General features: G+C 38.0%; 2 protein-coding genes across 2 annotated transcripts in view; one reads left to right on the forward strand and one right to left on the reverse strand.

The window, feature by feature from the left end:
• The window catches only part of LOC130418249 (piezo-type mechanosensitive ion channel component 2), a 98,201-nt gene extending 84,971 nt beyond the window's left edge, over positions 1-13,230 (forward strand). Inside the window, exons 41-53 of the mRNA XM_056744284.1 lie at positions 720-1,008; positions 1,658-1,790; positions 2,273-2,420; positions 3,056-3,267; positions 3,437-3,595; positions 3,727-3,874; positions 7,527-7,715; positions 8,656-8,748; positions 9,146-9,318; positions 9,408-9,539; positions 10,288-10,367; positions 10,468-10,672; positions 10,809-13,230. Of these exons, the coding sequence (XP_056600262.1) occupies positions 720-1,008; positions 1,658-1,790; positions 2,273-2,420; positions 3,056-3,267; positions 3,437-3,595; positions 3,727-3,874; positions 7,527-7,715; positions 8,656-8,748; positions 9,146-9,318; positions 9,408-9,539; positions 10,288-10,367; positions 10,468-10,672; positions 10,809-11,061 (2,214 nt within the window). The 3' untranslated portion in view covers positions 11,062-13,230. The remainder of the gene's footprint in view (positions 1-719; positions 1,009-1,657; positions 1,791-2,272; positions 2,421-3,055; positions 3,268-3,436; positions 3,596-3,726; positions 3,875-7,526; positions 7,716-8,655; positions 8,749-9,145; positions 9,319-9,407; positions 9,540-10,287; positions 10,368-10,467; positions 10,673-10,808) is intronic.
• A 1,979-nt stretch (positions 13,231-15,209) lies between these two features.
• Positions 15,210-23,854, reverse strand: napgb (N-ethylmaleimide-sensitive factor attachment protein, gamma b). The gene is made up of 12 exons (XM_056742871.1): positions 23,648-23,854; positions 23,220-23,287; positions 23,021-23,105; positions 22,704-22,721; positions 21,610-21,640; positions 21,424-21,533; positions 20,036-20,102; positions 19,855-19,925; positions 19,489-19,567; positions 19,323-19,402; positions 19,114-19,243; positions 15,210-16,589 (listed from the first exon to the last, which is right to left on the reverse strand). The coding sequence occupies exons 1-12, from the start codon at positions 23,701-23,703 to the stop codon at positions 16,449-16,451; spliced, it is 936 nt and encodes a 311-aa protein (XP_056598849.1). The 5' UTR covers positions 23,704-23,854; the 3' UTR covers positions 15,210-16,448.

Here is a 23,854-nt window from a genome sequence, read left to right on the forward strand (position 1 = left end):
ATTCTATACATTTTCAATAGTCCAGCAAATTGTTGAGAATGAGTTGTGGCTGTGTTTGTGTTGTGTTTAGCTTTGAGATATTTTGCAGGCTGTGTTTAAGGGATGCCAATATGTGGATGGAAACATAATTCATCAGACATTAGGAGATAGAAACAAAGCCACTGGACTGTTGAAAGCTTGAAAACCATCAAATGGATTTTAAAATCAATGTGTAATGGTGGTGAAGTCATGCTGGAGTGAAGTTACTCTTCTTTAAAGGTTTCAGGTTGAATTTTACAAGAGTTTTTTGCGATGATGGGTACTCCAGTAAAAACCCTTTGTCAGGCTGAAGGTGTTTTTCAAGTTGGCTTTGACTGTTGGATTATAAAGAGCCTCATTAAAATGCAAATGTACAATTTACAGCTTACTCGTAAAAGCCAGAAACTTTCAGAAAATGTTGTTCTTGGCTGCTCAATCCAAATATTATGTCTGCTGTTTTATTTGACGTTAGCACATTTGCGACACGGCTATCAGTTACTCATGGGAAACATAAGCTATCAGGTTTTCCCTTTATTTTTGCCTTTATTCTTAAAAAAATGAGATGTATTTTTCTCAGTTTGTTCAAGGTGTGTTTTATCTAGTTTAGAATATATGAACAAAGATGAATCTGAACTGTAACATTGCGTTTTTTCCAGCATGTTATTTTTAAATGAAAGATGTATATTTTCTCCTCGGCTCAGTGTCACGGCCTGTGGGATGAAGACGACCCCAAAATGTCCCAAAAGGGAGGCGGTGTCCATGGAGACGAGTCTGAGGATGAGGGGAAAATGACAGTGGCAATTCCATCCGATGACGACAAGAAGAGTTCTCCGGCGTACTCGCTAAAGTCTGTGAACATCGGGATGTCTGTGGATTCATCGCATGTGAACGTGCACATACGTTATCCGGAGCAGCGAGCGTATCTGCGGCGTCAGAGCACAAGCGGAGGCTCCCACATCTCCAGACGCTCCTCCACACGCTCCAAAAGAGGTGAACACCCACAACAAAAATGTATCTTTCTGTTAGATTGCAGGGTAAGGGGGAGGCCAAATTTGCTATCATATTGTTTGCAATCTCCTGGTTTAGTGTCAATTACTCTGAAAAAAATGTGAAAGCTTTCTGTATTCAGTTATTTCCCAGTGAAATAAAAAATGATAATGCCAATTTTTTTCAAAAAATATTGCAGCCTTTATTGTAAATCGTTTATCAATGTGGGTCATTATCTTTAAAAAATCTGTGTGCCTTCAAAATCTCCAGTTAAAATCTGAAAATGCACTTCCTTCTTATAATGACTATCTGTCTTAAATGAGGTATGTTAGTTGGTTTGGGCGGCGAATCCGTTAACTCCTCCCCTTCAACTGTCAGTATGCTGCCTGTTCCATTTAAAAATGCAACAGCCTTTTTTATACATCCTGTCAAATCGCAGAGAAAAACGAAAGACACTCCCACTATTTTTCTCATTCAAAATTCCACTTGGAAAGCATCAAAATACGGAAGTAAAACGACCGGAACTTCCAGTTTTTGGGGATTTTACTACAATGTGTTATATTTGCAATTATTGAATGTGTTGCTTTTGTAAGTGACTGTGTGTAAACCTCAACATATACAGTCTGGATTTGTTTGTGTGTTTGTCTTACAGGCAGCACGAGCACAAGGAACAGCAGCCGGAGAGCAGACAGTGAACCTGAAGTACCACAGAAAAGCCGAAAGGAGATGTTCATGGAGAAGACCAGAGAACTGCTCATCAAAGCCAAAGTTTACCTGCTCAAGAAGTGAGTGCGTGTGTGTGTGTGTGACTAAAATTGATCTTATTTCATTTTTTAATAAACGTTTATGACATTATTCTACAAGGTTTGTTTTGTCTTTTTGTAATCCAATGCATCAAATCCTGATGCGTAAAATGTAACGCTTAAAAACTTTTTTTATTTACTGTTGAATATTTTGTTTCTGTCTGAAATGTCACTTTACAAGATTATATGTGCTGTGAATGTTGTGGTTAGTGTTGTAGAGAATGCAGCCGTTCTGAAACATCACCAGTAGTAAACATAAAGATTATGGCACATAAATATTGACAGAAGATGATGGTTTACCCACAATGCACTGTAAACACACCAATATATTGCGATGTTTCATCTCATAAAAAATCCAGGCAGTTTCATAAAAAACATTATGTAAAATGGAATCATTTCATGTTTTTATGTTTTTATCATCTGTTGTTTGTCTGTCTGTTCTTTTTCTCTGTTGTTGTTTTCAGATTGGTTGAGATCTACCAACCCATTGGTCAGTTCTTCTATAATCTGATTCACCCCGAGTACAACGCTGTGACAGACGTCTATGTCATCATGTTTCTGGCTGACACTGTTGATTTCATCATTATTGTCTTTGGCTTTTGGGCGTTTGGGGTAAATGATCATTTTTGAAACACTAAAGTTTGTAATTTGGATGTTAAAATACTTTCTGTTCGGTTGTAGAAGGCAGTAGACAGCTTGGTAGCTCACCAGAAACAAATTGTTTTCCTTAAAGGGGTCATATGACATATTGTTTGTTTTAACGTGTACACGCGATTTAAGGTTCAAAAACGCTGTATTTTCAGTTTCCAGTTAACCAGTGCGTAGTGATTGGTCGAATACTGCAAGTGTCTGAAGGAAATGTGACACCTCTTACCATATTTGGAACATCAGGTTCCAAAGCAATTGTACTGACAGGTACGCCCCCTGACTTGCATATACAGTTGAGCGGTCTTTGTCAAATCATACAACAAACTGACGTAGATTAGTGGGGTAGTGGTTACATGAGGCATTTCAGGCAAGTCTGGATGAGCATTCGCTTTTAGATAGGATGCATCTTTTGTTCCAACACCTTAATTTTTGCAGTCTTACGTGTATTATACATGCATGGGCAATTTATAACACACCAAAGACAAAGAAAAACATGTGTTGCCATATGAGCCCTTTAAGTAAAGTAGCCAGGAGCTGTGATTGTTGATGTTGCTGTTGTTGGGAGTGTTCTGTTAATGTTCGTTTTCCTTGGCTCGCAGAAACATCAGGGTGGTGATATCACCTCTTCATTATCTGAGGATCAAGTGCCCGGCCCGTTTCTCGTCATGGTTCTAATTCAGTTTGGCACTATGGTTGTGGATCGTGCTCTTTACCTGCGGAAGACGGTAATGGGAAAAGTGGTTTTCCAGGTCCTCCTAGTGTTCGGCATCCACTTCTGGATGTTTTTCATCTTGCCGTCAATCACAGAGAGGTAAAGAGACGCTGTTCATAAATGTATTTTGCGCTGATGCACTTACAAGTCGGAATTTCATTTCATCCACCACAAATGTGATTCTTGTTTTTGTCAGTTCAGTCAAAATGGTATTAAGTTTTGTTGAGCGATATGATGTGTTCACTCTCTGTGTATGTTCTCTCCGCAGGCGCTTCAGTCAGAACCGTATAGCTCAGTTGTGGTACTTTGTGAAATGTTTTTATTTCGGACTCTCGGCGTATCAGATTCGCTGCGGATATCCAACACGCATACTGGGAAACTTCCTCACCAAGAGCTACAACTACGCCAATCTCTTCCTCTTCCAGGGGTGAGCAGGAAGTGATGTCATTGGTGTTGAATGACTGTTTTTATGTGACAAAAGCCCTCACACGTGCACTGAAGGAGATGCCACCTGTCATTGTTACGATTTTATGGTGAGGTGTGTGTTATGTGTCCAAGGTTCCGTCTCATCCCGTTCCTGACGGAGCTGCGAGCGGTGATGGACTGGGTTTGGACAGACACGACTCTCAGTCTGTCCAGCTGGATCTGTGTGGAGGACATCTACGCACACATCTTCATCCTGAAGTGCTGGAGAGAGTCTGAGAAGGTCAGAGTTTGTGAAAGCTGACCTGCCATCCTGTACGCATTTTAAATTCAAAGTCGCTGGTACAATTTTTCACTCTAAACTACGCAATAAACCTGGTGACTCTCCTGTTCAGTCAAAGTAGTGAAATCAAGGAACAGCAAAAGCAGAGTTCGACTAATTGTCCCAAGCGGGTATGATTGACAAACGGGAAAGGCCTATCACTTAAAAGAGAACTGAAATCAACAACAGCCCAAAATCTGAGTGGCGTGACCCCCCTTCCACTCCCGCCGTCCGACTGATTTCTTATATCACAGTTATCACTGTACTTCTAACTTAAGGTAAACGGGTTGTGGGTGAATTGAGTTAACTTAATCAAACTAAGCAACTTCATCATTTAGCGTCATTCAGACCCCTTTTGCGATTTCTTTACATAGCGTCAAATCATGCAATATTTTGGATCAAATTGAGCTTTCATTTAGTCGGAAAATGTCACTGGTGCAGGATCGCGTCTATTCTGTGGAGGTTAGTAGTAGAGAGAAGTAGCGCATTCTTTTCATTGTACCACACAAATCAGCGTTTCCAAGCATCTTTTACTGACTGTTTAGACATGTGAACATGAATGAACACAGTTCGTCTGTGAATATAGACGTAGTTCAATACACATACTTATACCGTGTCTACATCGGACGTGACCGGTGCGATGCGTAACATTCACTGTGGAGAAAAATTTTAAAATTTTAAAGGGTTCTAATGCATTCTATTGTCTTTTGTCACATTCGTTGTAGACACAGTGACAGGTTTTGTGCTGCATGATACAAATAATAAAGTAATCTAAGCAAAATCACTGCATATAGCCACTATTTATTTAATTGGGTCAGACGATGTCATGGCTATAATCAGTATGTCGTAAAAATAGGTAGTGTATGATTAAATAATACTTGTTGCACGTCCTGACAACATAAACAGAAAATATTTATTTCATTGGGCATTTAGTTGGATTACAGTGACAGTTAACTACACAAAATACAATGCCATTATGTTGTGCATAATGTCAATTAGCATTAAAAACGTCATTCAGGGTCATAGTCTCGCAAAATCTGGTTAGGGACACCATACGTGTATAAATAACTAGATGCCGCATTAGCATCCGTTTCTATGGGCCGCTATACATAGGTCGTCTGCTATATTGGAACGGTGCGAGCTGGTACGTTAACACTAAAACTCAAGCGGACTTTGAGTTTACTCTACAATAAATATGTTTTCATAATCGTACAAACATTATATCTGCTACACTAACAGATGACAACAGCAAAAGGTTATCCCAATTCCCATGAATTTCACAGCCATGCTGCGCAGCGCAGTCAACTGGTCAACTGTGAGTGACGTCAGTGGACTGTTCCAAGATGGCGGACACGTCTAAGTGCCAGGAGCGATTGAGTGGGGCATCTTGTTATGTATACCTATGGGAAACACTAGCATTGTCCTAGTTTGATGACCAGTGTGCATTTTAAAATACTCTGTCAGCTGAAACTTTGGTGATGTTCTGCTCAGAAAGGCGAAGTCAGCAAGCTATGAGACAAATCAGTCAAGTGCTACTGCAAGAAGAGGTGATGAATGATGCAAAAATGGCATCTCAACAATTTGCGTCAGATTATTCACACACGCGCACAAATGGTTCCTAAATGTAAATACTAGTGGTGGGGTGTTAACGTGCTGCGTTAACGTGAGACTCTTATCGCGCGCTAAAAAGAATGTCGCCGTTAATCTATTCTCAAAGTTGGGTTGGGAGCTGGGTCTATACTACGCAAGCTATGATGACTTTCACCTTGATATTTTAGCGCGGATGTATACCTAGCTGAATTGTACTATACCGGGCGATAACGAGATTTTTCAACTCACGTGATTCGCGCAATTCGGGCTAGTTCGCCTAGGTGCGCTCGCCAAATATGACGTCATCGCGGTGGATTTCGCGTGGCGGCATGCACAGCATTTTTTGCGCGGCGCCGCAGTCAACGTAAAAGCTTTGAAGAGATTTTGGCTGAACATGTACGCCTGTACAAGACATCTTTTATGATCAACGTGTCTGTTTTATATTGTATTCAGAATAAAACAGTATTTATAAACATTGCTCTTTTGAACTGTTCTTATATCTTCTCATTTTATATAACATAAAGACATCCAATGGGTTAATCTATCGCAAGGTACATTTAGCAGTCCCTAACCAACAATATGTAGATATGTGTCTGCATTATGCACAGAAATGAAAGAGTGAACAAAAAGTTTGATATAAAAATTGATTAAATCAACAAACAATAGTTCGAAATGCATTTCCCCGTCCATCACATGCATCTGCTTCACAAGAGCGATTTATTCTACATCTCCACGTTTTGTGGCATGCAGTGGGTGAACATTCCATCTCCGTTTTAGCCCTTTTTTGATAGTAGCAACAACACAAAATCTCCTACGTTTCCTTGTCGAGCAGCTTCTCGCAAGACACCATTCTGAATGATCTGACGTAATTCCGCAAAAATTCCTACTTTTCTTCTACTTCCTTCGGATTTACAGAACGATTTCGTTTGTGCGACCCCTGTCTTTTCAAAGAATATCTCAACGGCGAACGTGTCAAGTATAAACGTCTCGTCCGTTTGGGGAGTGGCGCGCGCGGTCAGCAGAGGCTCGCGAAGCGGAGCCAGGCTCGTGTATAAACAGGCCTTTAACATGTAAATCACTCGCGCTTAACTGACGCGCCATTCGCGCTTGGTCTGAACGGAAATTACCACATAAAACATGACGTGCTAACATGCATGCAGCTTTGAAGCCTTTCAAGGGAAAATGTATTTTTAAGAAGCTTTCCAATGGAAACATCGACAAGACTAAGGTTGTTTGCACCTTGTGCAATGCGGAATTGGTTTAAAAAAAAAAAACTTTCTCTCAACAGGTAGTGGTCTAGCTTTAGTTGAAAACAGGAAATTTGTATTGAGATCTAATGTATTATGGCTCCTGTATGACCTATCGCTTGTTGCTCCCTAACTCTTTGTAAATTGCTTTGGATAAAAGCGTCTGCTAAATGACTAAATGTAAATGTACTGTAGGAGCTCTTCCAGTCTCAAGTACCACCTAAACGCAAAGCATCCCTTAGCTAATGTGGAAGTAAACACAAGTTCATCTTATTGAACATAATTTAATTTCATCACCAATTATCATAGTAGAACAGCTTTCTCAAGCAGTTTGTGATGCATTTTGGAAACAGGAGATGAGCCCCTGGAACACCCGTTCTCAAAGACTTAGTCATTTAGTCATTATTTGGGTAGAACACATATACTCAATGCCTTCGGCAGAATTCAAATGAGCCATTTTAATCTAGATTAATTCCAAGATTAATCTAGATTAATCTAGATTAAAAAAAAAAAATCTATGCCCACCACTAGTAAATAAGTTTCTTTTTCTATGAAAGAGTTATTCGGATAAATGTGACTGCATTGTGTTATTCCAATTTTCTCCTCAAATATTCAAATTTGAGAATGTATGAACCCCAATCAAAGCCTGTGTCCCGTCCCCTCACACTGATGCTCAAAGAAACATTTCCAAGGTTGGCAGGTTTGTGAAAGGGTGCTTTTAATAAATGGCGGAGTGAAGCCATATGCTGAATTTTGTGTCGTGTGTTGTGTCACAGCGTTACCCTCAGCCCCGCGGGCAGAAGAAGAAGAAGACGGTGAAGTATGGAATGGGAGGAATGATCGTCATGCTTCTCATCTGTATCGTGTGGTTTCCACTGCTCTTCATGTCTCTGGTCAAATCTGTGGCTGGAGTGGTCAACACTCCGCTGGACGTCTCTTTGACTCTCACGTTGGGTGGACTACAGGTATACCTGATGCTAAACATATATTTACATCCGTAGTATTGCTCAGATGTTGCTCTTTTATAGCTCGGGAGAGTTCTTACGTAGGGATTTTTAAGGTCCTACTTCTGTTTTGAAGTGTCCAGGAACAAGTTTATGTACATAGAAGGTGTAAAAACACTATTATAATAAAAGGCAATTATACTTACATTACTTCTTGACTCTTAAATGATTCGTTCCGCGATTCATCAGTCTATTCCCCTCCTTTCCGCTTGCCTAGTCTAGTCTGCTGTGATTGGTCTACCGCGAATGAGGCTCACAAGCTACAGTGTTTTAGGGAGAAGAGTGAAGTTCGCGGGCAGTCCTAGCAAGACGTAGGCAAGGACTATTTGTAGTGATGTAAATCCGCGGCGGTTCATGAATCGGACTAGGGACGACTCGTTTGCGTGATTCAGACGACCCTTTTTTTTTCCAAGACAATAACATTGTTATTCATTCACCTTCAGATAAAAAATTTGGCAGACTGCTTACTTTCAAACACGGCAATATTACACACTGCATGAAATGCAATTTTTATGATCACATGTTATGTACAGTCCTCTTTATGCACCAACTTAGTCTCTAATGTTTCTGAGAAATTAGAGTGTTATAGTTAAAACAAGTGAATAGTCTGTAGGTGTAAATGAATGTAGATTGTCAGGGTCAAATAATCTGGCTTTGGGATATTGATGAGAAATGTTTGAGTTCATATTGAGATCTTCAAAAATATTGACTTTTGATCGCAGACTTGACAAATCTGAGCTCAGTTTGAACATTGTTGACATCTCTTGTCAAACTGTAATAGCAGACACATCTCTTTTTGGCAAGAGACACAGTTGAGACTTGAGCAGAAGTTTCCTTTTGCTTTTTGAAAATCAGTTCACATTGGTAAATTTGTTCTTTCGTTTTTCTCGTTCTCTCTTAGCCGATCTTCACCATGAGTGCTCAGCAGGCACATCTCAAGAACGTCACATCTGCTGATTTTCGAAGATTCCTAAGAGATTACGGAAATGATGCAGTAAGGAAATGATTCATATTATCAATGTTTGCATCCAATGAATCAAATAACAAATTGAGTCTAGAATGTTCTCACACTGAGAAAAGATAAGACAAAATGAAAATGATGTATGAGGGACCTGAGGCAGATCTAAGAAGCGGAATAGACTCGACCGGGCTCTTTCTACCCAGAACAACACAAGAAACACACAGCAACATGACTTTTGAAATGTTTAACTACCACATAACTATGTCCCACAGGATTTGAAGGGTCAAGATTATTCAAAGGGACAGTTCGCACAAAAATTAAGAATATATTTTAAAGAACCTTGATAACTAAACAACACCGAACCCCATTGACTCCCATTGAATGAATACAAAACCCTCTTGTTAAAAAACATGGTTATTTTGTCCTGTAGGATGCCATGCAGTTTCTGGAGACGTATATCTATGAGGACCTGACAATTGCAGATATAGAAGGAAGTTCCAACTCGCTTTGGACTATCAGCCCTCCCAGCAGGAAAAACCTCATTGAAATGCTTCGAAACCCAAATGAGCAGTTTCCTCTCACCCTCACCTGGTCCATACAGAGGTGGAAACATCACACAATTCACATGAAACATCACAAAACCGCAGTTATGAACTTATAGACCATTCTGTATTTGTGTATTTGACATTCAGGAATCTCACTCTCGGCGCTAAAGCTGAGTTTGCCATTGGAAAACACATCATACAACTAAACAACAAGACCAGACTGGAGTTGGGAAAATTATTGGAGGACAGTGGAAACACTAACGCTCAAAGTCAACCCGTGTGAGTTAACGCTGTGATATTCTATTCATACAAACACCACCGGTCACTTGACTGAAATATATCTCATTATTTTCAGTGGGCGATTCTCACAAAACCACTGAAATATCATGGCAGTAAAGATTTGAATTATAAAACATACAAAAATTTGGTAACACAAAAAATAATCATAATAAAGATAATTGTGTTCTCTACCTTGGACACAACATCATTTTCTCATAGGAATTAATTATTTATGTATTTTATTGCTTTTTCTGCTGAAATTTGCATAACCGTAACGCGGCCTGATTTGAATGAGTGCATTATATGTTGTAATTTAAACAGAGTAAAATTTAGATAAACAATTGAATGTTCTACTAGATGATCTCAAATGCCCAAAAATGACAAAAAAAAGATTTACATATTATCGATATTTTCCCAGTTTTTATTAAAAAAAAAAAAAAAATATATATATATATATATATATATATATATATATATATATAAATTAACAAATAATGCAATCAGGCAATCTTTAATTTGACTTATTTTGTGTTTTTTCCTTTTGCAAAAAAAATCACACTTAATATTGGAGTGTAAGGTTTAGAGAGAGAGTTTGTAAGCATTGTAAACTTGAAACAGATGCAGAATAATTTACGATGTTAGCATGTGTAGAATTAACACCAATAATGATGGTTTTATATCGTGATTATTGGCAATGCCGGTAAATTCTGACACCCCTAATATATATACGTTTTTATTTTATTATTAGACTCATCCAAAATATTTTTCCGAGATACATCAGGGCACCAAGTGACTCCAATACCAAACCTATTAACCAGCTTTACAACGGTAATAAACCTGTTATGTCTGCCATAATCATCATACTGTTAACATTTTTATGCTATTTGACGGATGTTCAAAATCTCTCTCTCTACACTTTCTCCCTAAGGTGAACAATTCATGAACTTCACACTGTCTCTTAAAAAGTCAAGCATGAACAGTTCTTCGGGTATTCAGGAGTGGTGGATCGTGAATCAGACTGAAAATGGGCCGATACGTGTGGGGTCAAAAACAGAGCAAGACTCCTGTCTGGAGATTTATGTGTTCAGCGATCAAGTCAGTCCACCCAGTTTGGGCTTTCTGGCGGGATATGGGTATGTAAATCTTTTAATTTTTTGTCTCTGAAGTATAAAAGTAAAACCTTTGTTTAATAGTCAACCCTATTAAACAAACTTGCATTTGTTGGACCACAGTAATCGCTTTGCATCATGTTGATAAATTTGTGCACAGGATCATGGGACTGTACATGTCGGTGGTTCTGGTTATCGGAAAGTTTGTGCGAGAGTTCTTCAGCGGAATCTCGCACACCATCATGTTCGAAGAGCTGCCCAATGTGGACCGCATCCTCAAACTGTGCAAGGACATCTTCTTGGTCCGAGAGACGGGTGAACTGGACCTGGAGGAGGACCTCTACTCTAAACTCATCTTCCTGTACCGCTCTCCAGAAACCATGATCAAATGGACCAGAGAGAAGACTAAGTGAGGGTTCTCAGGATCTCGTTCTGTGAGCACACCGTTGGATTGATCCGAGAAAACGCTGTTCGTACACGTGATTGGATAAAGTCGCAATGTGGGCGTGGTCCCTGCGGTTTTAAAAGGGCTTCATGTTTATAAGTGATGAATCTTAGGGCTTCCAGGCATGCGTCACTTTGAATACCACCTTTCGTGCATGCGGGACGGACGGCTTAAAATCCGCGTTAAAGACGAGAAACAGAAGCTACTTCAGATTTTTAAAGGGTGCTTTTTCGGTGTTTGCCGAAAAAGCGAAACCAAAGCCCTCGGGGTGCTGTGAATCACATGACAATCTATTTCTGCCTTATTTTTATTAGTACAATCAAGTAAATGCGTTATTATTAACTACCTTCCTCAGGAATATACGCGGATCATGACGAAGAGACGTCAACGTTTTTCTCTAACAACGGAGAAAAGGGATGTACTCGTGTGTAGGACCTTTGAGACTTTAAAGATGTCATGTAACGTAATTTATGAATACAGATTTTAGACCAAAAGAGACTTGTGTTTTATATTGCTTGATGTATATTGACTTTTTTGGTCATTTATGGGAGATCGATGATGCATCACAGTAGTTGGACACTGTTCTGGTTTGTTATTTTAAAAACAACAAGCATCAGGTGGTTAAAACAGAATTGAATTGGTGGTTAAAAAAGTGGTTGTATGAATGATACTAAGAACAAATTTCTGTGTACGCAGGTTAAATATCTTTTTTCCTAACTGTAAAATTATGGATTTACAAAGAATTTTGTTCAGAATTTGGTGGATGGGTTCCATTCATAAAAGACGAGCAGAACTATAAAAGTTTGTGTTTACATAACACTGTATATATCTGTGTACTAATTGCATATTAATTTTGTATTTACAAACACACATGTATGCATTTAAGAAAAATGGTAAATGTTAATTTATATATAAATATATCACATATAACATTTCATTATTTCCACTATTGGTAGGCTAAATATATATAAATACATCTAAATATTTCCTAAATATACATGTGTTTAAATACACAAGCATAATATGCACAGTACACAGACATATTATGTAAACACAAACTTTTATTCTGGATGCGATTAATCGTTTGAAAGCCCTAATATGTTGTCCGCAAAAACATCTGGCAATACAACAATTGTAAACGTAAACATTGTTTTACGAACAATTTACACCGAACTCTAGTACTGCTCGTGTTTTATGAGACATTTCACATGTGCTCGTAAAGCAGACGTATTTTATATCTGATAAATATTAGTTCTCATGTGGTAGACATCGTTGTAGGTACGTCATTTAAGGCATGAGAGATTGGTAGATTGCTAGTGTTATTAAATATGCTCTGCAATGTCTGGAGAAGTGAATTCTACATCTGTACTTGTATTTATTTCAGCAATACGATCGGCAGGTGACATTAAAGGAAAGACATTCCTGTTACACACCTTTGGCGGCCATACTCAGGAATGAGCATTTCTATGGATCAGGGTATCGCAGATATATCGATGCGTTCCATTTACAGTGAGAAAATGTACCATATGACTGTCAGTGTGAGGATTTAGGTTGTTATGAAGATGTTTGAGAAGAAATTTCCATCTCTGAACTATGCATTACAGACTATAGCATGAATGAAAAAATAACATTTGACATGAAACTCTTTCCTTACGTTACGTGTGCGTCACTTTTCCAGAGACAAGAACAAGGGGGAAACATAACTGTGTATAAGATGAAATGGGAGATAAATAAAGCACACAAATGAAAGGACAGAATGCTGGTTTACTTTTGAACTTTTACACTTTTTTATTGTCTGTTTTTCTTAAATGCAGTGTGTGTGTGTGCGCATGCGCGTGTGTGCTTGCATGTGCTATCTAAGAGATAATGAATTATTGACTTCAGTGTCCAAACGTTGTTTTGCATTTAATTTCTTATTTCTCTATCTTTGTTTTTATTATTTCTTTACCAATTTTTTGCAGTGTATTAGTTATTATTGGCCATGGAAAAAAATGAGAAACCCTTTTTAAATTTTCATTTAATCATCATTTCTAGATGAACTGTGGTCATTCCATTTGAATTTCAACAAAATCAAACCTCAGGAGTGACAAGAACTCATCCAACAGCAGCGTGAAAGGGACATGTTGAAACTTGTGAACTTTTCCTAAATACATTTAGAAATATGATTGTCGTATATGCTTAAAGGTAAATATGAAATTATTCTCTTTGCAGCATTTGAGGTCTGGAAAAATACAGATCATCTTTTCTGTTTTTCTCTCCTTTTCATTTTCTTCAAATACCTCTTAAAATCATTTTGAAATGATGTCTTATTTTTTACGTGGCTGTATATTATGTATTCATTTCATTCTACCTATTTACATGGCTTTACTGTTCCGCTGATCATTTTAAGTCAAATCCATAGTTGGATCTGTCAGATCTAAAAACATTTTTGCATGTCACCCATGAATTATTTTCACTGTTTGTGTGCAGCTATTTTCAGCATTTTTCTATACTTTAAGCACTGGTGGCATCACTACATCATGTACATCAAAGCATTTTAGATTACTTGTCATAATAAGGTGTGCTGGGGATATTGATGTTGTGAAAAAGGCATTTGAGCTCATCAAATATACATAGAGAACTCAATGTCCACACCAGACTCTCGGACCTGCTGTTGGAGAAGAGTAGAAGAATTATGCTAGACTTAATACAAAGTAGATTATTTATGATTTACAGCACATCTTTAGCTGGGCAATTCCGTGAAAATATCAACCTTACCATGAAAAACGTTTGTGGTTACCAAAGGTTATTATACTTACAGCACATTCTCCATGTTTTTTCTACAGTAACCCTAAATGGACAAACTGCTCTACAGAATGTGTTTCCTAAATACGTTAACTCCTTCGGCAAAGAAACGAAAACAAAACATGTTTGTCGTGTCAGCTGCAGTAGTTTTTCGAAAGGGCGGGGGCAGAGGGGTGTGAGCCGTTGGTTACAATTTCTCAACCTCACCATAAGATGCCGCTAAATTCTTCATATTGTTCCTTTAACGCTCATGTTTATGTATGTGCTCAATAAATGATTGCTGTTCATTTAAACCAAAACCTTTCACTGAATGCTGATTTATTGAGTGTTATTTAATTTCTTGATGTTAGAATATTTTCTTGTGCACAGAGACATTTACATTTACACAATTATGCATTTGGCAGACGCTTTTATCCAAAGCGACTTACATTGTGTTATCCTATACATTTATACATAGGTTTTTGCAATCCCCTTAGAATCGAACCCACAACCTTGCGTTGTTAACGCAATGCTAATACCTCTGAGCTACAGGAAAGCTGAGACAGATAGAGGTAAGTTATTTGTGTTCTCCTTTTCCCAAGAAGTGCAGGACTGTCTGTTTAGCCAGTTTAAAACCTGCTTTTAACAGAAAACCTAATTTATTTTAATGACATTCTTTCTGAAACCTGTTCAGTCATTTATGCTGATTCATTGTGGCTTTCTTCTGGAACTTCTCATGGGTTTTTGTGAAAAAATTACACACCAAACCGGCTTTTTAAAAAAAGATTTCATAATTCCAGTTCTGGGGGATGATTGTGTGCAAATGGATAGAATGGTTTCTAAAACCTTATATTACTCAAAAATGGAAAATCTCTATTCTCAAAAGCCATTAGGAAATCCAGTGGGAGCTCATGGCTTGAAAATGAATGCTCTGTTTGAGGTTTTCAGTTTACTGAGTCTTTCAGCACAATGTTACAAGTTTGTATTGAGAACATTGATGTCACTTTGGCCGTTTTTATGTTTAGGCTTAAAGTGATAGCTCACCTAAAAATACAAAATCTGTCATCACTTACTCACCCTCTTGTCATTTTAGACCAGTATGACTTTTTCTTACGCAGAACACAAAAGAAGATATTTTGAAGAATGTTGTTAACTGGCCGTTCACTTGCATTGGTTTTATGTCCACACAATATAAGTGAATGGCTGTCCGTTACCAACTTTCTTCAAAATATCTTTCTTTGTGTTCTGCATGAGAAAATAACCATAAAGGTTTGAAGGTAAATGACAGAATTTTTATTTTTGGGTGAACTATCACTTTAACATTCTCGCATTAGAAACAACAAATACAACGGGTTCACCTGTTCATATGTTTATTTGATCTTTCAAATCCTGCCCTGAAATACTTGATAATAATAGGTTGAAAATGGTGTTTCCCTCTTTCAAGTCGAGAAATATGTTAATTTTTTAGTCATCAGTGTTGGATTAAACACAAGGCGAATGACACTAGATTCAACAAACATGAAACAGTTTTAATAGCAGACGATGACAAAACAGTGTATCGTGATTTATTCAGGATTATTTTCTTTTGTCTGATGGTGTGTTTGGAAACTGAGCATTGTGCAACTACATAACATTTCAACACACAGACTTAATGACTGTACAATGATGGACAATTAAATATTATTTTACAAATTGTATAAATGATCGGACATCACTCGACATCACAGACTGTGGACAAATAAAACTAAACCATAAAGCCAGTATGTACACACAACTACACCTTTCATATCAGAGTAAAACATCTCATTAACTCTCATAACAAATTCAACATATATACATCAAACAGCTCTAGTGTTTTTCATTCATTGTTTAAGACTTAAGAGAAACAGTAATGCAGTCCTGTTGGAAATAACATTTGGGTAATTCGGAGCGGCACAATTTTTTTTATTTGACTATTTTGTAGGGATGTAACAATATCAAAATCTCACTTTACAATAATACCTCAGTATAAAGTCCACTGTGCAATATTTAAAATCATCCTCTTTTGTTTATCCTCTCATCATTACTGGTGCTTAGAGGTATGAGTAATAGTAAGAGATGGGACAAATCCTAAAAATCCCTTTTATAACATAAAATAATTGCACCAGATCCATTATTTTTTCTAACATTCTCTATGTTAGGCCTTGAAGACCTATCATTTTACACCAATCATTTTACAGAGTCAAGTGACCACGATAATATTGAGACAATTTTGCTATTGCGATAACGCGATAATATTCCCTACTATTTGCAGGTTGGTGCAGCTTGTGGTTACACTGTTAAAAATGCACTCAGTATTTTTCGTGGGTTGACCCGCAATATCATATATAATAGTTTATACATCATTTTACAGACTTTAACAGAACTTCTAATTTTCTTAAAACAATGAGGAAAAAAATTACAGAGTCCACGACTTCATTTCATTTGTAAACAAACAGAACAAACAGGAACAGAATTTATCATAACCAGGACTTGATTTCACATTGGATAAAAAAAGAGAAAACACTTATATGTCCATTTACACACACAAACACACACACTCGAGTAGTTCCATTAACACAAACCTCCCTCATAATCCTCCTCCTCCTCGGCTGGTGGTGGCGCTGTGCTTCCTCCTTGAGGAGCTGCAGGGGTTTTCTTCTTCTTTCCTCCACCTCCTCCCGGGGCCTTTAGAGAGATGGCCAACTTGGCGTACTGTAATTGTAAATATTGTATTGTCAATAACTGCAACAAACGATTACAGATGCGAAGCATTTTAGCAGGCGTTTAGTTTTTTCATACAAAAATGTTGAAACACAAAAGAAGATATTTTGATTAAAGTTCAAATGGTCCATATATGGTTAATGGCATTACATTTCCCTCACACGCTCGCAGTATTCCACCAATCACTACACACTGATTAACTGGCCAATCATAGCACACCTCGCTTTTCAGAGCGATGAGCTTTGTAAAAATCTGCGCGTTTCAGAGAGGCGAGGCAAAGAGGAGATACAAACATTTTTGAACGTTTTTAAACCTTAAATCATGTAAATTACCTGTTTTTATTCCTCGTTTTTCCAAGAGATTTTGAACGGACACATTAAGAGATAGAATTGTGTTTTTCCTTCTAGAGTTTACACATCAGGAGCTTTACTCTTCGAAAGGCTTGATTAGAATCACCTGGATTGCCACAAATGTTTCAGACAGACGGTTTCAAAGTGACAACATAAATAAGCGGTACTGCACATAGTCTACGCCCGTTCATCGACAGCCCTTAACTTCCAGTACACATTTACAAACAATAGAGTGCCTATAGATATTTTTCTGATAACAAGCATAAGACACTGAAAAGAAGCCTTACTTGGTTTGTCTCTCCAATATTTTGAATTTGGATTGCAATACCAAGCACAACCGCTAGATGAAAATGTACCATACGGTTTCTTTAAACGCGACCTGCAGGACCCTTGAAAAATTGTTTATTTAATCAAATGAATAAACAACAAAATTCAACAAATCCTCTAATACAATTGTTATACAACAAATGTATAATATTAATGAATATTAATATTAGTGGTGGGCCGTTAACGGCGTTACTTTTATCGCGCAATAAAAAAAAATGTCGCTGTTAATCTATTCTCAAAGTTGGGTTGGGAGCTGGGTCTATACTACGCAAGCTATGATGATTTTCACCTTGATATTTTAGCGCGAATGTATACCATCTTAACTGCACTGTACGGGGCGAGAACGAGATTTTTCAACTCGCGTGATTCACGTCATTCGCGGAAGCAGAAGCCGCCTCATCATCTCATATCCAGGACTTCATTCGCGTCATTCGCGCCGCCTCATCATCTCATAACCAGGACTTCATTCGCGTCATTCGCGCCGCCTCATCATCTCATAACCAGGGCTTCATTAGCGCGATTCGCGCAGCAAGTAGGTCTATCGCCTCCTTGCATTAACATATAAATCACTCGTGTTTGGTCTGAACACAACATAACGTTACTGTGAAATTACCGCATCAAACGTGACGTGCTAACATGGATGCAGCTATGAAGCGGCCGGGTTTGCTTCAGGGAATATTAATTTTTGAGAAGCTTCCCAATGGAAACATCGACAAGACTAAGGTTGTTTGCACCTTGTGCAATGTGGAATTGTTTTAAAAAAACACTTTCTCTCAACAGGAAGTGGTCTAGCTTTAGTTAAAATCAGTAACTTTGTATTGAGATCTAATGTATTATGGCTCCTGTATGACATATCGCTTGTTGCTCCCTCACTCTTTGTAAGTCGCTTTGGATAAAAGCGTCTGCTAAATGACTAAATGTAAATGTACTGTAGGAGCTCTTCCAGTCTCAAGTACCACCTAAACGCAAATCATCCCTTAGCTAATGCGGAAGTAAACACAAGTTCATCTTATTGAACATAATTTAATTTTCATCACCAATTATCATAGTAGAACAGCTTTCTCAAGCAGTTTGAGATGCATTTTGGAAACAGGAGATGAGCCCCTGGTCTAATGCGCCACCTGGCTTGAGAAACCCGTTCTCAAATACTTACTTTTAGTCATTATTTGGGTAGCACACATATTCTGAATGCCTTCGGCAGAATTCAAATGAGCCATTTTAATCTAGATTAATCTAGATTAATTCCAAGATTAATCTAGATTAATCTAGATTAAAAAAATTAATCTATGCCCACCACTAATTAATATACATAAAATCGAATATAAATAGTTCTAAATAATATTATTAGACACTACCAAAACACAGACTGGAAGTTAAATGCAGTCCAGGCGCGCACGTCCGATGAAACGCTCTATATAGAATTGGGTTTGTTCTTGTTGACAGTTATTTACTACCTTTAAAAATAAACAGATTAAATGAATGTTATAAACAGTAGTGTTTTATTATTTAATATGTTAAATAATTGTATTAAACGTTATAAATAAACGTTAGGGTAAATAAATGTGGTATTATTTGTTATGTTCTCTTAATTATAAACCACTACAAACAAACGTGACAAATAAGGTGAAAATAAAACTTATTTTACATTACAATCTATAAAGCCATGCATTAGCATTATGAGGAACGTCAGCAAACGGTACTGTCAGACATGATACAAGTATGTGTATAGCACATACGTTTAGCATTAGAATTAGCATTCGCTTTATAGGGAATGAGTGAACGTGAGCAATTTCAGACTCGGCTTAAATCTATTGAGTTCTGAAAGCTGTACCACTCACATCATTGTCCATGTACTTGAGTAAAGGCAAGTTACACACGCGGTTCACCCCATCCTCATCCTGCTCGTCAAAGGCTGCCAGTAATGTCTCCATAGCAACGCAATCCTCGCTCCCACTGAACCCTGGGAGACTGAAGAAACAATATGACTGTGAATGTAATACAAGCATTTATGAATGAATAAATGCATGATTGAGCTACTCCGTTTTACCTATAACTTTCTCTGACACATTTATCTGCTGCTACGAAATCTCCTCTGTGTAGATGCACCAGAACTTGAGCGATGGTTTTCTGCACATAATAAAAAACTAGTGGTGACAATGACCTGGATCATATGTGTATCTGAGAAAAACTAAACGTGATATCTGAATGCGCACCTTAAAGCACGTGGGATAATTCTCAATCTCCTTGTACATGTTCTTCTCCTTCTGAATGGACACGGCAGCTTCATCCAATCTGTGGGAGGCAAAACAAACACGTGGCATTACTGCTAAACTGCTTTTGTTGTGTTTCACAGAATAGAAAGAGATATGAGTTTGAAATGAAATGAGGGTAAAAGGCACCTAAAGAAAGTTTTACGTTAAAATGGATTGGGGCTCAATTTGTAGAACATTGTCATGGATTCGATACCTGGGAAACACCAATACTGGTAACATACTGTACAGCTTGAACGCATGGCAAGATGCTTTGGATAAGTGTGTCCGGTTAAAGCATTCATGTAAAGATTGTTTTTTTTTATGCACCTGCGCAGTCGAACCAGAAGCCTGGAGGCTTTACCCAGAAGTTCTGCAGCCTCCCGTGGACGGTCTTCATTCTGCACATACACGACAAACAAACTGTGTATCAAATGGGTTTTTATGCATGAATGTCAATAAACATGTAGTTTAAGCACTTAATCGTTGAATTATGTTTGTGTTTCTCTACCTCAAACACCGAAGCAGCTTTCTGGTACAAATCCACAGCTTTCTCCAGATCCACCGACTCGATGAGTCTGATGAACAGAACTAGTCAACACAGATGCCATTTCCCAATGAAAACAAGTCTTGTATCATTAATTATGCTATAAACATGCTTCTTTTAAACAGAAAGTACGAAAGTAAATGTGACGAGGAAGGCGGGACGAGAGCCGTGAGGCAACGAGGCAGGGCCTGTGGCGTGAGTGATAGTGGGAATCAGCTGTGCGCACACCAGTCATAAACACGCAGGAGACCCGGAGCATAAGAGGAGGAGCGAGAGGCCTGCTGACGAGAGAGGACCGGGCCCGGACATGTGTTTAGTTTGTATTTATGTTCTTGGAGCCGAGAGGTGGCTGCCGGCCTTTTACTTCCGGGTTATTGTTTGTTTATTTTGATTAAAGTTTGTTAAATGTTCACCGATTCCCGCCTAATTCCTTCCCTACTTTAAACTGTGTAACAGTAAATCTATACTTTTCTATATGCAATTTATACAAATTATAATTCTGCACTTCCTGGGAATATAGTTTAAACTAAAAACTGAAGTACACTTGATATAGTGACAGAAAATAAGTACAGTATGTTTGTTCAATACTTATGCTATGTTCACACCAAACGCCAATTGAGCGATTTTCGCAAGTAAATTACATGCAAATGTCAATGCAATGCATTTACACGAGTAGACACAAACTTTTCCACTGGAGTGAGAAATTTGCATGTAGAGCTCATTGACACCTGCTGTTGGATGGGTCCTGACGTGTGAAGACACTCCCCGACGCGTGGTGGTTTTCGCGTCACGAGAAAATAACGAACTTTTTCCCGCGAGTACTGAAGAGCATGGAACGCAATTTTTCGCGTTTGATGTGAACACAGCATTATACTCAGTCTTTTGTGGGATATATACTGTACTTCAAATCACAATGAACTATTCCAAGTATACTTGGCTTGTAGTTGTGTTTGACTTTTGAGTAGCCTACGGAACACTTTTTCGCATAGTATATTGTCCTATGAATTTACATGTTACAAGTCTAGTAATAAGTCAGCTATGAGGTGGAATAGCTTCAAGTATACTTAATGGTTGATTTGAGTATGGAAATTAATACCTGAATAGAAAATATTAATATACTTAATCTGCAAATATAATATATAAATAAAATTATGTTTAGTTCACTTAAAGAACTTACTTTATACTTGTAGTATAAAAACAACTAAACTAGTGTACTGAGAGTTTACTTCAAAATGTACTTAAAATGTGCTACAAGTACTAGTTAACTAAGACATGATCTTGTTTTAGATCATGAAAATCAGATTTCAATACCGTACATGTTTCAGGTGTTTGTCTGTAATGTTTATACTCACCTTCCTGCCCTGTCTAAAGCTATCCCTGCAGTTCCAGATGTCCCGTTCTCTACATACATCACACTGGCCTTCTCTATCAGCTGAATAGCTTCCGGCATTCTCTTCATGTCCTAGAAAAGCACAAGAGTCACACGGTCACTAGCTCTGTTACGTTATCAGGACTCATTACTGTATGTATAAACTCACCTTTAACATCATGCCTGCTTGTTCATATGCCCTGAGAACAATAACAGCACAAAAAAAGAAGTAAGCAGATATGTAGCATTTCTCGTTTTAAAAAATCAAGAGATAACTTTAGATCATTAATAAAATATAAACAGTTAGGCCTGGTTTTACAGACAATTAATTCTTTGCTTAAGCCAGGACTATAGATAAATTAGGATATTTAAAGGAGCTGTATGTAATAGTTTTACTGTATCAAAGCAAAACAATACCTTAATATGTTTGTAGACATTTAGGAAACCTGCCAAGTTCATATATTTGTTTGTGCAAAAACAAATGCTAGACCCAGTTATTCCAGTCTGAAATGTGCTTTCCGTGCCGGAATGTTTTTTTTTTTTTGGTCCGTGTCATCCCGCCCACTGACGATTTACCGTTGGCGACAATCACTGCATATTGCAGCAAACAAACGATCTGCGTCAGAGCCAATTGCACCCTTTTCGGTACTATTAAGTTGCAAACTTAGAAATAATTAATATATTATTTTACAACCTACAAGGAGTAAAATATAATTGTAGTTAGGTTATTTAAACGAGACAGCAATATGGCACGTAAATGCGACTTCAGGAGGACACGTCTGAAATGAGCTGCTGATTTAGTTATATTTGGAAAAAACAAAACGTATAAATGATAAGATAAACACAAGGTGTAAAAGTTGATGCTTTCCATTACACTACTGTAGGTGTCTGGCAACTCCTGTAAGCGTTGAGGCTAAGGAGGTGTGACGGGAAAACCCTGGCCAATATTTTGAATTTGGACTGCGATATCAATCTCAACCGCAAGGTGTCAATGTTACATACGGCTCCTTTAAGTTGCTTTAATAAAATGCCTTACATAAAAACATTACTGTTGTGCATCTTGAGACAAAACAATAGCAATGACATATTTTATGAAAAATGATTTTAAGTTAAGACAGCTCAAACTTTTATTTATGTGGGACTTTTCTTTAGCCTTGTCTGTGAAACCGGCCATAAGTGTTATACAGTTAACTAAATAGTTTGCATACTACACATAGCAGATAAAGTACTCTTAGTAGGTAATATTAACTAATAGTCACTTACTTGGCTGCATGAAAGAGTCTGTGAAATTTAGTTAAGTAAATGTAGGTGTTAAATGTGAGTATACGACCAAATCTTTCCCTGTTAGATTCCCATTGACTATCATAAAGACATTTCTCAAAATATCTTCTTTTGTGTTCCCAGAATTTTTTGGGAATTAAATGAGGGTGAGTAAATCATGACCAAATTTTAATTTTTGGGTGAACTGTAACATTAATAGCTGTGGTTCACAATATTTGTCTGTCTTGTGGTTTGACTGCTAACAGAGGTTTGTTGGTGAAGCGTTGTTGTGACAAGATGCAGATGCAGATGAAGGATACGTTTTGTTTTCTGTCTGATATTCCGCCTCTTTGAGATACGCATCCTTTGCTTGCTCGAACTGCTTGGCGTTTTTAAAAGCCACAGCTGATTTAACAAAAACAGACATTGTGTAGAGAACAGTAATTCAGTTTATACCTCAAATATCACAGTTTTCTTTATCGAAAGGACACCATCTCGTACTGTAAAAAATATCATCACCTGCTTTTGCCATCTCTGATGCTGCTCCGTCATAGTCTGGTTTCCACTTGGTCATGCTTGTCTTTAGACTGCCAGAAAAAAAATATTTTATAAAGATTCTTAAAGAAAACCCCCCCATCATCATCATATAACCGCAGGATGATTTATTTCATAATTCTTATGATCAGCATCAGCACCACTGCAGCGGTCGTCAAGGTAACCTCCAAGACGATTACGCAATCAGTGTATCATTCCTATGATGGAGCAACACAACGACTCTGCGTCTCTTATATTTCATTCTCTTCACATACAGCCGTTCAAGATTCCGCCACATTCCGTTGGCCAGCAGTGTTGTTGACAACGACAGCACAGCTAGCAGGCCATCATAACTCCAGTGTGTCTGCGTTAACGTTCATGACAACAGATTCGGATTATTTCTATTCTCTCACCATTTCTCCGCTTTGGCGATGTGATCGTGCGCCTCGTTGATCTTCTGTGCGGCCATGGCTCACGGTTCAGCGGATGAAGAGGATGATGATGGTGGACCGTTACGTGGATTATCCTGATGCTTCTTAAGACCTCATCCACGTCACGGTGTTTTTCTACGGGAGCCCGAGTGGGATGCTGCAATGCACCAGTCACACACACACAATCAA

The sequence above is a fragment of the Triplophysa dalaica genome, chromosome 3 (genome assembly GCF_015846415.1).
Source record: "Triplophysa dalaica isolate WHDGS20190420 chromosome 3, ASM1584641v1, whole genome shotgun sequence".
In the NCBI taxonomy this organism is placed as follows: domain Eukaryota; kingdom Metazoa; phylum Chordata; class Actinopteri; order Cypriniformes; family Nemacheilidae; genus Triplophysa; species Triplophysa dalaica.